At 43.6% G+C, this 12,101-nt stretch overlaps 1 protein-coding gene across 1 annotated transcript in view; it reads left to right on the top strand.

The window, feature by feature from the left end:
• The first annotated feature begins 1,785 nt into the window (after positions 1–1,785).
• LOC139155730 (probable E3 ubiquitin-protein ligase HERC6) overlaps positions 1,786–12,101 on the top strand; it is a 43,961-nt gene continuing 33,645 nt past the window's right edge. Inside the window, exons 1-7 of the mRNA XM_070730998.1 lie at positions 1,786–2,095; positions 3,799–3,955; positions 6,006–6,082; positions 7,982–8,209; positions 9,124–9,218; positions 10,601–10,722; positions 11,342–11,484. Of these exons, the coding sequence (XP_070587099.1) occupies positions 1,846–2,095; positions 3,799–3,955; positions 6,006–6,082; positions 7,982–8,209; positions 9,124–9,218; positions 10,601–10,722; positions 11,342–11,484 (1,072 nt within the window). The 5' untranslated portion in view covers positions 1,786–1,845. The remainder of the gene's footprint in view (positions 2,096–3,798; positions 3,956–6,005; positions 6,083–7,981; positions 8,210–9,123; positions 9,219–10,600; positions 10,723–11,341; positions 11,485–12,101) is intronic.

Raw genomic sequence — 12,101 nt, forward strand, 5'->3', positions numbered from 1 at the left:
CATTACCAACACTTTGAACTGTATCCCTAAAGAAACATGCAAATATACATCCGTATGCTCAAACTCTCCTGTTGCTTTGTTTTAACATCTGCCAGGACTGAGTAAATACACACTTCTGCAATTGCAGGTCTGTAGAATATTATTGGCCTAGTACGGTGATGGCAAACCTATGGAACGCATGCCATAGGGCAGTGGTGGCAAACCTATAGCACGGGGGCTACAGAAAGCACGGGGAGTCATATCTGCTGGCACGCGAGCTGTTGCCCTAGCTCAGCTCCAGTGTGCATGTGTGTGCCAGCCAGCTGATTTTTGGCTCGCCCGGAGGCCCTGGGAGGGCGTTTTTGGCTCCCGGAGAGTTTCCAGGGGGATGGGGAAGGGCACTTTTGCTCTCCCCAGGCTCCAGAGAAGCTTCTGGTGCCTGGGGAGGGCAAAAAATGGGCCTACAGGGCCCACCAGAGATTGAGAAATGGGTGTGAGCACGCGTGCGCTTTCAGCTCCCAAGGGAAAAAAGGTTTGCCATCATTGTCTTAAGGTACAGTATATGTGTTGACTTTAAAATGGAAACTGTGCAGAGGAAAAAAAATTACAAAAAAGGTCATAAATCACTTCTTTCATTGCTGTTGTAATTATTCTATGTATAATCCCAGTTAGCACAATATATAACAACTACTGCATAAGAATACATACAAAAAACCCCCAATGTATTTGTTTGATAAATAAAATTCAAAATATTGTTTGCCTTATTACTATTATAACTTTATAGAGTAGCTCCAAAATGTATTTCTTTTTGTCTTTCTTACTAAAATTTACATTACCAAAAAAAATCAGCTTTCCTTTACCTCCTTTCTGGGCCAAAGGCTTCCGCAAAGAAACCCAATTTAAACTTCTGTTCTCTGAATCTGAGCCTGTCTGTATCTCACTTGAATCATAATTTAAGTTAAAAATGAATTTGTGCTCATCAGAAGGAGCTTAATTGTGTGTCAATATTTTCAGTGTACATTGCCCTCTAGGGGAGCAACCTGGAACTTCATTTTATAAAATAAAGTGGAGCTCAAGTGTTTTTTATTCAACAATTTTTGTTGTAGCCATCCCTCTCCCTTGCTTTGCATAAAACAAAGCTAAACCCACATACATCGGCAGGGGGGGGGGGGACACAAAATACAAAACCAATACTGTATAACCAAATATCCTAAGTTAGTAGGGCATAAGCATGTGGGAATAACACTGGTTTTGTTCGCTTGAGGAACACAAAGAGAATTGGGTCCATTCATAATTCTGTAGGGAAATCTCTCTTACCATATGTATTTTTCTTGAGTTTTGGATGAGTATCAGCCTTACTAAGTCTACTCGACAGGAAATGATTATACTGGCCTCTCAGGGGACCACAAAAGGGCACATTGACCCACTTGGTCAAGGACCTCGGAGTACTAATAACTAAAGGCTTAAGTGCCAAAGCCCATTGCAACAACATCGCCAAGAAGGCTTTAAGAGTTGTTAATGCCTTCCTTTCTCTTTTTTCTTCCTCCCTTCTCCTTTCTTTTCCTGTCTGTCTTCCGTTCTTCCTTTCTCCTCCCTCCCTCTCTTCTTCCTCCCTCCCTCCCTTTCTCTGCAAAGCATCCAGGAGGTCTGGGAAGGGCGGGGAACAATTGGGGCGGCGCTGGCCAAGGAGGGAAGCGTGGGGTGGGAGTGTGTTACACTCTGTGTAATTTGGGATCCCCACCCACCCCACCCGCCTTATCTAAGTTGAGCCGCCCCAAGACCGAGCTCCGCGCCGGCCAGGACCGAGCTCCGCGCCGGGAGAAGAGACCCCGGGGCGAAGGGGAGCGCGGAGTCGGAGCCTTCGCCATGCTCTTCGGCTGGGGCCACGGCGCCTTCGGGCAGCTGGGCTCGGGCGAGGACGGAGCCTCCCAGCCGTTCCCCCTACGCCGCCCCCCGCTGGCCCTGGGCGCCGGCCGAGAAGCGGTGCAGGTGGGCTGCGGGGAGCGCCACACGCTGCTCCTGCTGGCCGACGGCAGCCTGGCTTCGTGCGGCGACAACGCCCGCGGACAGCTGGGCAGGAGGCTCCCCGGCGGACAGCAGCGATGCCCCCGGCCAGGTAGGGAAGGCGCCACCCAGCCGGCGCCTCTCCAGGTGGCCTCCTTTCCACGCACCGGATTTTTGGGGGGGGGGGGGCTTTAAAGTCCAGGGATACCGGACCCGCCCAATCCCGGCCCACAGAGGACGGGAAGCCACCCGGTGATCCGAACCCGGTCAAAATTTAAGTTTCGCTTTCTTGGAGCGGCGCCGAAAACGAAACTCTCCGCGATCGCTTTCGCTTTCCCCGCTGGGGATGCGGTGGGGAGGGGGGGGGGGCTCCCAGGTCCGGCTTGTAGGGATTCAACAGGGGAGCGGAGGGGGGGAGATGGGGAGATTTCTATCAACCGGGATGATAATGATGAGGATAATAATAATAATAAAAATAATAATAATAATAATAATAATAATCTGGCGCTCTGTGCACTTATGCAGGATGATAATTGTTTTTATTATTATTATTATTATTATTATTATTATTATTATTATTATTATTTCAGTGCAATCTGATCTTTTTCTAATTATGTCCTTGTCTTTTGGTCTTTCTTTCGGGGGGAATGGAAGGTTTTCCTGCTCCTGTTCCTGGCTCTTAAATCCCCCGATCCCCCGTTTATAGATCATAGATCATAGAATGTCTTTATTGGCCAATTGTGATTGGACACACAAGGAATTTGTCTTGGTGCAGATGCTCTCAGCGTACATAAAAGAAAAAGACATTTGTCAAGAATCATGTGGTACAACACTTAATGATTGTCGTAGGGGTCAAGTAAGCAATCAGGAAACAACATTAATAGACTAGACTAGACTACATACCATACCATACAATGGTGAGAATTAAGATATTGGTTTATGTATTAACAAATAGAAGTGTATAACTGTATGTTGTTAAGAATTAAGGTATATGTATGGATGCACTGTTTGTTTATTTATTTATTCATTCATTCATTTGTCCAATACACAAATACATAGGAAGAAAAATAGACATGTAGTAATATATATAAGGGTAAACAGAACTTAGAAGAGAGGATATATGAAAGAAAGAAAATATATATGATAAGTGAGAGAAAGGAAAGACAATTGGACAGGGGACGAAAGGCACACCAGTGCACTTATAACTGTCAGGAAATTTCTCCTTAGTTCTAACTTGCTTCTCTCCTTGTTTAGTTTCCACCCATTGCTTCTTGTCCTACCCTCAGGTGCTTTGGAGAATAGGTTGACTCCTTCTTCTTTGTGGCAACCCCTGAGATATTGGAACACTGCTCTCATGTCTCCCCTGGTCCTTCTTTCCATTAAACTATCCATGCCTAGTTCCTGCAGCCGCTTTTCATATGTTTTAGCCTCCAGTCCCCTAATCATCTTTGTTGCTCTTCTCTGCACATTTTCTAGAATCTCAACATCCTTTTTAGATCATGGCAATCAAAATTAGATGCCGTATTCCAAGTGCGGCCTTACCAAGGCCTTATAAAGTGGTATTAACACTTAGTGTGATCTTGATTCTGTCCCTCGGTTAATGCAGCCTAGAACTGTGTTGTCTTTTTGGGCAGCTGCTGCACGCAGCTGGCTCATATTTAAATGGTTGTCCGCCAGGACTCTAAGATCCCTCTCACAGTTACTACTGTTGTAGAAGATACCACATACATTTTACTTGTGCATTTGGTTTTTCTTGCCTAAATGTAGAGCCTTACTTTTCATGTAAACAAAGGTCTTTTTTTTCCCATTGGAAAGACCCAATCCAAGCCTTGGAAGCCCAGACTATCATCTACATAAGCTGTGGAAAGGAACATTCGTTGGCCATCAACAGCCAAGGGAAGGTATTTTCATGGGGCGCTGGTGGTTTTGGACAGCTTGGCACGGGAAAACTGGAGGATTCTTCGACTCCAAAGTAAGTAATTGATTCACGTGGTTGCCCAGTAATCTTGTCTCGGCCATAGCAGTCCTTTGGTCAGGAAAAGGCAGGCCTGAATCCTGACTTATGAACTTGGACATTCTTCTAGCTGTGATCTGTGCTGCATTTCTGACTTGGAGTAAATACAGTGGTCCCTCGACTTACGAACTTAATTCATTCCGTGACCAGGTTCTTAAGTAGAAAAGTTTGTAAGAAGAAGCATTTTTCCCATAGGAGTCAATGTAAAAGCAAATAATGCATGCGATTGGGGAAACCACAGGGAGGGTGGAGGCCCTGTTTCCTCCCAGGAGATTCCTAAAGAGGCCCCACGGAGGCTTCTCCCCGCCTTTTCCGGCCCTGTTTCCTCCCAGGAGATTCCTAGAGAGGCCCCACAGAGGCTTCTCCCTGCCTTTTCGGGTTACAGTTTCAGAGGTTTCGGGTTTGTAAGGGGAAAATGGTTCTTGAGAAGAGGCAAAAAAGTTTTGAACATCCAGTTTTTATCTAGAAAAGTTCATAAGAGGTACCACTGTATGTAGCTTTCCAAGTGGAATATGTTATGGGAGGAATTTAGAAACATAGAAACATAGAAGACTGACGGCAGAAAAAGACCTCTTGGTCCATCTAGTCTGCCCTTTTACTATTTCCTGTATTTTATCTTAGGATGGATATATGTTTATCCCAGGCATGTTTAAATTCAGTTACTGTGGATTTCCCAACCACGTCTGCTGGAAGTTTGTTCCAAGGATCTACTACTCTTTCAGTAAAATAATATTTTCTCATGTTGCCTTTGATCTTTCCCCCAACTAACTTCAGATTGTGTCCCCTTGTTCTTGTGTTCACTTTCCTGTTAAAAACACTTCCCTCCTGAACCCTATTTAACCCTTTAACATATTTAAATGTTTCGATCATGTCCCCCCTTTTCCTTCTGTCTTCCAGACTATACAGATTGAGTTCATTCAGTCTTTCCTGATACGTTTTATACTTAAGACCTTCCACCATTCCTGTAGCCCGTCTTTGGACCCGTTCAATTTTGTCAATATCTTTTTGTAGGTGAGGTCTCCAGAACTGAACACAGTACTCCAAATGTGGTCTCACCAGCGCTCTATATAAGGGGATCACAATCTCCCTCTTCCTGCTTGTTATACCCCTAGCTATGCAGCCAAGCATCCTACTTGCCTTTCCTACCGCCCGACCACACTGTTCACCCATTTTGAGACTGTCAGAAATCACTACCCCTAAATCCTTCTCTTCTGAAGTTTTTGCTAACACAGAACTGCCAATGCAATACTCAGATTTAGGATTCCTTTTCCCCAAGTGCATTATTTTACATTTGGAAACATTAAACTGCAGTTTCCATTGCTTTGACCATTTATCTAGTAACGCTAAATCATTTACCATATTACAGACCCCTCCAGGAATATCAACCCTATTGCACACTTTAGAGTCATCGGCAAATAGGCAAACCTTTCCTACCAAACCTTCCCCTATGTCACTCACAAACATATTAAAAAGAATAGGACCCAGAACAGACCCTTGTGGCACACCGCTTGTAACCTGACTCTGCTCAGAATACTCGCCATTAACAATAACTCTAAATTTGTGACCTTTTCCACATTCCTTTTCATAAATGTGGGGTATTATTATTATTATTATTATCATCATCATCATCATCATCATTTATTAGACTTGTATGCCGCCCGTCTCCGAAGACTCGGGGCAGCTTGCAGGGTACAATATAAAACAATGTGTACACAAATCTAATTAATTAAAACTATAGGCTAAGATCCCACTATATTAAAAACAGTCAACCAACTCAGTCACAACCACACATCACACTTGGTAGTCAGGGGGGGGGGGGAGGCTTGATCTAATTGCTCCATGCCTGGCGAAATAAGTGAGTCTTAATAATACTTGAGTAATTGAGTAATACTCAAATTTCATTTTACGTAGATAAAACTGCCATGTCAATAATCTTTATATGATGATATGGTTCTGCATCTGGCATGCTAAATGAATTATTTCTCTTCTTGTTTGGTAAATTCTGTAGGAAAATAGATTCCTTATCTATGTACAATGTTATACAAGTTGCTTGTGGGCACCATCACTCCATAGCACTTACCAAAGGTAAGGATTGGTTTTAACTTTTCTCCAATAACTGTTTTTTTTGCTTAAATGTTTTGGACATTTCTGCTACCAGTATTTCTACACAAATGTTTCTTAGTTTAAGATTTTCCTAGGCAGAGACTAGATTCCTTCAGGATTATTATTATTATTATTATTATTATTATTATTATTTATTGGATTTGTATGCCGCCCCTCTCCATAGACTCGGGGCAGCTAACAACAGTAGTACAAAACAGCATGTAAATCCAATACTAAAACTAATACTAAAACAATTAAAAACCCCTTATTTGTAAAACCAAACATACATACAAACAAACACACCATGCATAAATTGTAAAGGCCTAGGGGGAAAGAGTATCTCCGTTCCCCCATGTCTGACGGCAGAGGTGGGTTTTGAGGAGCTTGCGAAAGGCGAGGAGCGTGGGGATTAATATAAATCTAGTTTTGATGCAGAATTTAGAAGGCAAAGCTTTGTGTTAGTGTGCGTGTGTGTGTGTGTGTACATACAGATACAGCTTATATAGTAGATAATGTATATTTTTGTGTGCCTGTGTATAATATGTATGTACACATATAATAATTAATAATAATTTATTAGACTTGTATGCCGCCCCTCTCCGACGACTCGGGGCGGCTCACAACAGCAAAAGAACAATAATATATAATACAAATCTAATAATTAAAACTATGACTAACTGGCATTATGGCATATACACATAGAATTAAATAGTGTATTTTGCATGTTCAATAATAGGAAGGGGAATTGTATCTCTTTGAGGCGAGGAGAGGCCAGGCACCCTAACCCAAACCCTTGATGTGAGTGACGCCAAGTTGGCCACCTTTAAGCCAGTCACATGACCTTTAAGCCATCCCCCCCGGTCACATGAGCATCAAGCCACTCCCACTTGGTCACATTTGTCAAGCCACACCCACAATATAAGCCCCGCCCACAGTGTGGTAGTAAAAACCTTTGCAGCCCTTCCCTGGCCAAAGGGATGCGGGCCAACCACTTCCATTCTCCAGGACGGTCTCGCAACCCAGACCCGATCACATCGTGGCCTAGAACCGGTCCGCAGATCTTGTGTTTGACACGCCTGTTTTACCTGAACATAGAAACATAGAAACATAGAAGACTGACGGCAGAAAAAGACCTCCTGGTCCATCTAGTCTGCCCTTATACTATTTCCTGTATTTTATCTTAGGTTGGATATATGTTTATCCCAGGCATGTTTAATATTCAGTTACTGTGGATTTACCAACCACGTCTGATGGAAGTTTGTTCCAAGGATCTACTACTCTTTCAGTGAAATAATATTTTCTCATGTTGCTTTTTATCTTTCCCCCAACTAACTTCTTGTTCTTGTGTTCACTTTCCTATTAAAAACACTTCCCTCTTGGACCTTATTTAACCCTTTAACATATTTAAATGTTTCGATCATGTCCCCCCTTTTCCTTCTGTCCTCCAGACTGTACAGATTGAGTTCATGAAGTCTTTCCTGATACGTTTTATGCTTAAGACCTTCCACCATTCTTGTAGCCCGTCTTTGGACCCGTTCAATTTTGTCAATGTCTTTTTGTAGATGAGGTATCCAGAACTGGACACAGTATTCCAGATGTGGTCTCACCAGCATTCTATATAGTGGGATCACAATCTCCCTCTTCCTGCTTGTTATACCTCTAGCTATGCAGCCAAGCATCCTACTTGCTTTCCCTACCGCCTGACCGCACTGTTCACCCATTTTGAGACTGTCAGAAATCACGACCCCTAAATCCTTCTCTTCTGAAGTTTTTGCTAACACAGAACTGCCAATACAATACAAGTTGTATGAACAAGTTGCCAATTTATATTCTAAGCAACCTATTGGTGTTTTTTGCATCCTTCCCCGCCCCCCAATGAAGACGGCCGAATTTTTTCCTGGGGACAGAACAACCACGGTCAGCTGGGTCTCGGGAAAGACCTTCCATGCCAGGCTACTCCGCGCCCCATTTCCTCTCTTGCCGGCATCCCCTTGGCTCAGGTGGCGGCTGGCGGGGCCCAGAGCTTTGTCTTGTCACATTCTGGAGTCGTCTACGCATGGGGAAGGAACAATGCGCATCAGTTGGGTTTGAACCAGAAAACTTCGAAAGGTAAGAGTGTCTTCAGATTGTCCCAGGAAAAATGTTTTCAAATGTTGGACACCCTGTGCTTGATTACTTGCTTTTAATGGCCTCTTTTATGGAAGAGGAAATGTTTTGGGAATATCAAGATTCCAATTAAAAATATAAATCTTTTGAGTTGAAATCCATAGATTGTAATGTTGCCGTAGTTACCCGCCCCTAGTCTGGACACACAACTTTTTCACAAACCAAGTTCTTTGATCCTCAGTTCAAAGACAGTGACAATTCTAAGGTTCACATTTTGGAAACGTCTGGAGTGGCTTTTCAAAGCTTGCTGTAACTATTTTAATTCAATTTCTGTTACAGTCATTACTTCAGTCATGTTTATTTATTCATTCATTCATTCATTCATTTATTTATTTATTGGATTTGTATGCCGTCCCTCTCCGCAGACTCGGGGCGGCTAACAACAGTAACAAAACAGTATAATCCAATACTAAAAACAGTTAAAACCCATTATTATAAAAACCAAACATACATACAGACATACCATGCATAAAATTTTAAAGGCCTGGGGGAAAGTATATCTCAGTTCCCCCATGCCTGGCGGCAGAGGTGGGTTTTAAGCAGCTTACGAAAGGCAAGGAGGGTGGGAGCTATTCTAATCTCTGGGGGGAGTTGGTTCCAGAGGGCCGGGGCCACCACAGAGAAGGCTCTTCCCCTGGGTCTCGCCAAGTGACATTGTTTGGTTGACGGGACCCGGAGAAGGCCCACTCTGTGGGACCTAACTGGTCACTGGGATTCGTGCAGCAGAAGGCGGTCCCTGAGGTAATCTGGTCCAGTGCCATGAAGGGCTTTATAAATAAAGGGGTATTTTAATAAACTTTGGGATGGCTCTTGGAATATTCATCTAAACATCTGGTGGGGTTTTTCTTCCACAACAGAACAGGTTTTCAAACCTTACTCAATAGGTGCCTTGAGAAACCTTGAAGTTACTTATGTTAGTTGCGGAGATGAACATACGGCTGTTCTCACCAAGGTATTGTATTCATAAATAAAGTTTTCATAGTGCTAGCAGCAATTTCTTAACTGGATATTGGGAATTGTTTTGTAAAATATCCAGGAGTCTTTAAATGTAAGAAGGATTAGAAACTGGCGTGGTCTCTATGGCAGTGGCCCCCAAACCTTTGAGCACCAAGGATCAGTTCAGTCTAGAAGCCACCAAATTACATTACTGAACTTATGAACTTAGAATTGTTTAACAATTAGAAGCATTTTCAGACATTTCCCCCTAGGGACTTTATTTAAAATGGGTTGTTGTGGTTGGTAGTATTTGAATATTTTTTTCCCGCTTAATTTGCTCATAGGTGAATAGTTTTGTATTTTCTCTTCAACCGGAAGCATTGAGCTTTGGTTTAAGCTTACATGTTGCTGTTTTCCTTCCTGGATTAGGAAGGAACGGGTGGATGAGAGACATATTTTATATGCTCTAAGAGTGCGGAAGTGAAGAAAATAGGTTGGAATCTTCAAACTACAGTAATACCTCGTCTTACGAACCTAATTGGTTCCGGAAGTAGGTTCGTAAGGCGAAACGTTCGTAAGACGAAACATTGTTTCCCATAGGAAACAATGTGAAAATGATTAATCCGTGCAAAAAAATATATATCCCAAAATGGTAATCTTCGTGACGTCAAAGCTCCACCCATGGAATTCCCTATTGGGATTCCCCACCTACTTTCTAGCCTCCAGATCGGCCGAAAATGCCACCGCCGATCGCAAAAACAGCGCTCCACCGAGCGCTGCCGCCCAGCTGTAACCTTCTGAAACAGTCGGGCGCTTCTCGGCGGCCTCCTGAACCCGAACCTGAACCCGAACTTCCGGGTTCAGCATTCGGGAGAATGCCGAGAAGCCCCCCAGCTGTTTCAGAAGGTGACAGCCGGGCGGCAGCGCTTCTCGGCGGCTTAATTATTTCGGGTTCAGGAGAACGCCGAGAAGCCCCCCGGCTGTTTTAAAAGGTGACAGCCAGGCGCCGGCGCCCAGTGGAGCATCATTTTGTGATCTGCGGTGGGTTCGTGAGCCGAAAAAAGTTCGTAAGAAGAGGTAAAAAATTTCCGAACCCCAGGTTCGTATCACCAGGGGTTCGTATCACCAGGGGTTCGTATCACCAGGGGTTCGTATCACCAGGGGTTCGTATCATGATGTATCACTGTATTTTGGTTGATTCTTGCTGCCAAAGACCATGTTACAAAATCCGATGGCTGCAGTTGGAGTCTGGCACATTTCCATGCAAAAATAACCTTTGTTTCCCAAAACCACAATATGTAGTAGCCGAAATGTTTAATAAAATTAATATAGATGTCTTTTTTTGGCTGGGAGGTGGGGGGGACTTGATGGTACTTGATTTGTTAACATCTTTCATAGAGTGGCAGTGTTTTCACCTTTGGAGATGATAGTGCTGGACAACTAGGTCACAACTCTCCCAAGACCGGTCCTCAGAAAATCGATGAGATTGATGGTCCGGCTTCCCACATTTCCTGTGGAAGGTATGTACCATCTCTTCTCTTCTTCCTGTCGGTGACTACTTCAGCTTCAACCACAACAACACAAGAGCACAAAAGAGATTTAAACTTAATATTAACCGCTCCAAACTTGACTGCAAAAAATATGACTTCAGTAACTGAGTTGTCGAAGCGTGGAACTCATTACCGGACTCCATAGTGTCATCCCCAAACCCCCAACACTTTACCCTTAGATTATCCATGGTTGACCTATCCAGATTCCTAAGAGGTCAGTAAGGGGCGAGTACAAGTGCACTAGAGTGCCTTCCGTCCCCTGTCCTATTGCTCTCCTATATCTCCTATACCTTTCTTCTATTCCTATATCTCTTCTTCTATTCTTTCTTTGATATGTTCTATTACTATACCTTCTTTTCTATTCTTTCATAGATATATTTTACTATGAATATATCCTCTATAACCTTCACCATGTATTTTACTATGTGTATATAGATATATACCCACTAAAACCCTCATTGTGTATTGGACAAAATAAATAAATAAAATAAAATAAATATATAATATTCTAAACCATAACAATCCCAAATAGATATAGAGCAGAGTTGTTCATAGGGGAAGCTGATAGCATTTTGTGGTTTTTCTGCAGTTATCAAACTCTTTGCGTCTCTGCATCTGGGCAGCTGTGGTCTTTTGGACGTGGTCTCTCGAAGCACATGGAATGTTTGACCTTGGATAGCAGACAAGAAGAAAGAAAGAGTATTGATCTCAATGCTCTTCTGCCCCCTAATGGTACCTTTTTTTGCAAATACAAATCCAGAATGCAAAATAGTGTTGATTGGTGAAAGGTTTCCGGCTCCTGCACTTCTCCGTGTTTCCGATGCGCGTGCACATGCGACCGAGCGAAATTTTGATTCTGCAGATGTGCAGGGAGAAATATATCACAAGGAAACATGCACATTTGTGACATTTCGGCGTTTTTTTGCTTCTGTGCATGAGCAGCAGCAAAATTGCTGAAAATCGCCAAAATCACGCAAGTGCACGCATCCCCTTATGCTAAGACGGAGTGGCTGTGGGTTTTGCCTCCCAAGGACAATTCCATCTGTCCGTCCATCACCCGGGGGGGGGAATAATTGACCCCCTCAGAGAGGGTCCGCAACTTGGGCGTCCTCCTCGATCCACAGCTCACATTAGAGAACCACCTTTCAGCTGTGGCGAGGGGGGCGTTTGCCCAGGTCCGCCTGGTGCATCAGTTGTGACCCTATTTGGACCAGGAGTCACTGCTCACAGTCACTCCTGCCCTCATCACCTCGAGGTTTGACTACTGTAACGCTCTCTACATGGGGCGACCTTTGAAGAGTGTTCAGAAACTCCAGATCGTGCAGAATGCAGCCGCGAGAGCCATCGTG

This window comes from Erythrolamprus reginae, unplaced genomic scaffold, assembly GCF_031021105.1.
Source record: "Erythrolamprus reginae isolate rEryReg1 unplaced genomic scaffold, rEryReg1.hap1 H_5, whole genome shotgun sequence".
In the NCBI taxonomy this organism is placed as follows: Eukaryota; Metazoa; Chordata; class Lepidosauria; order Squamata; family Dipsadidae; genus Erythrolamprus; species Erythrolamprus reginae.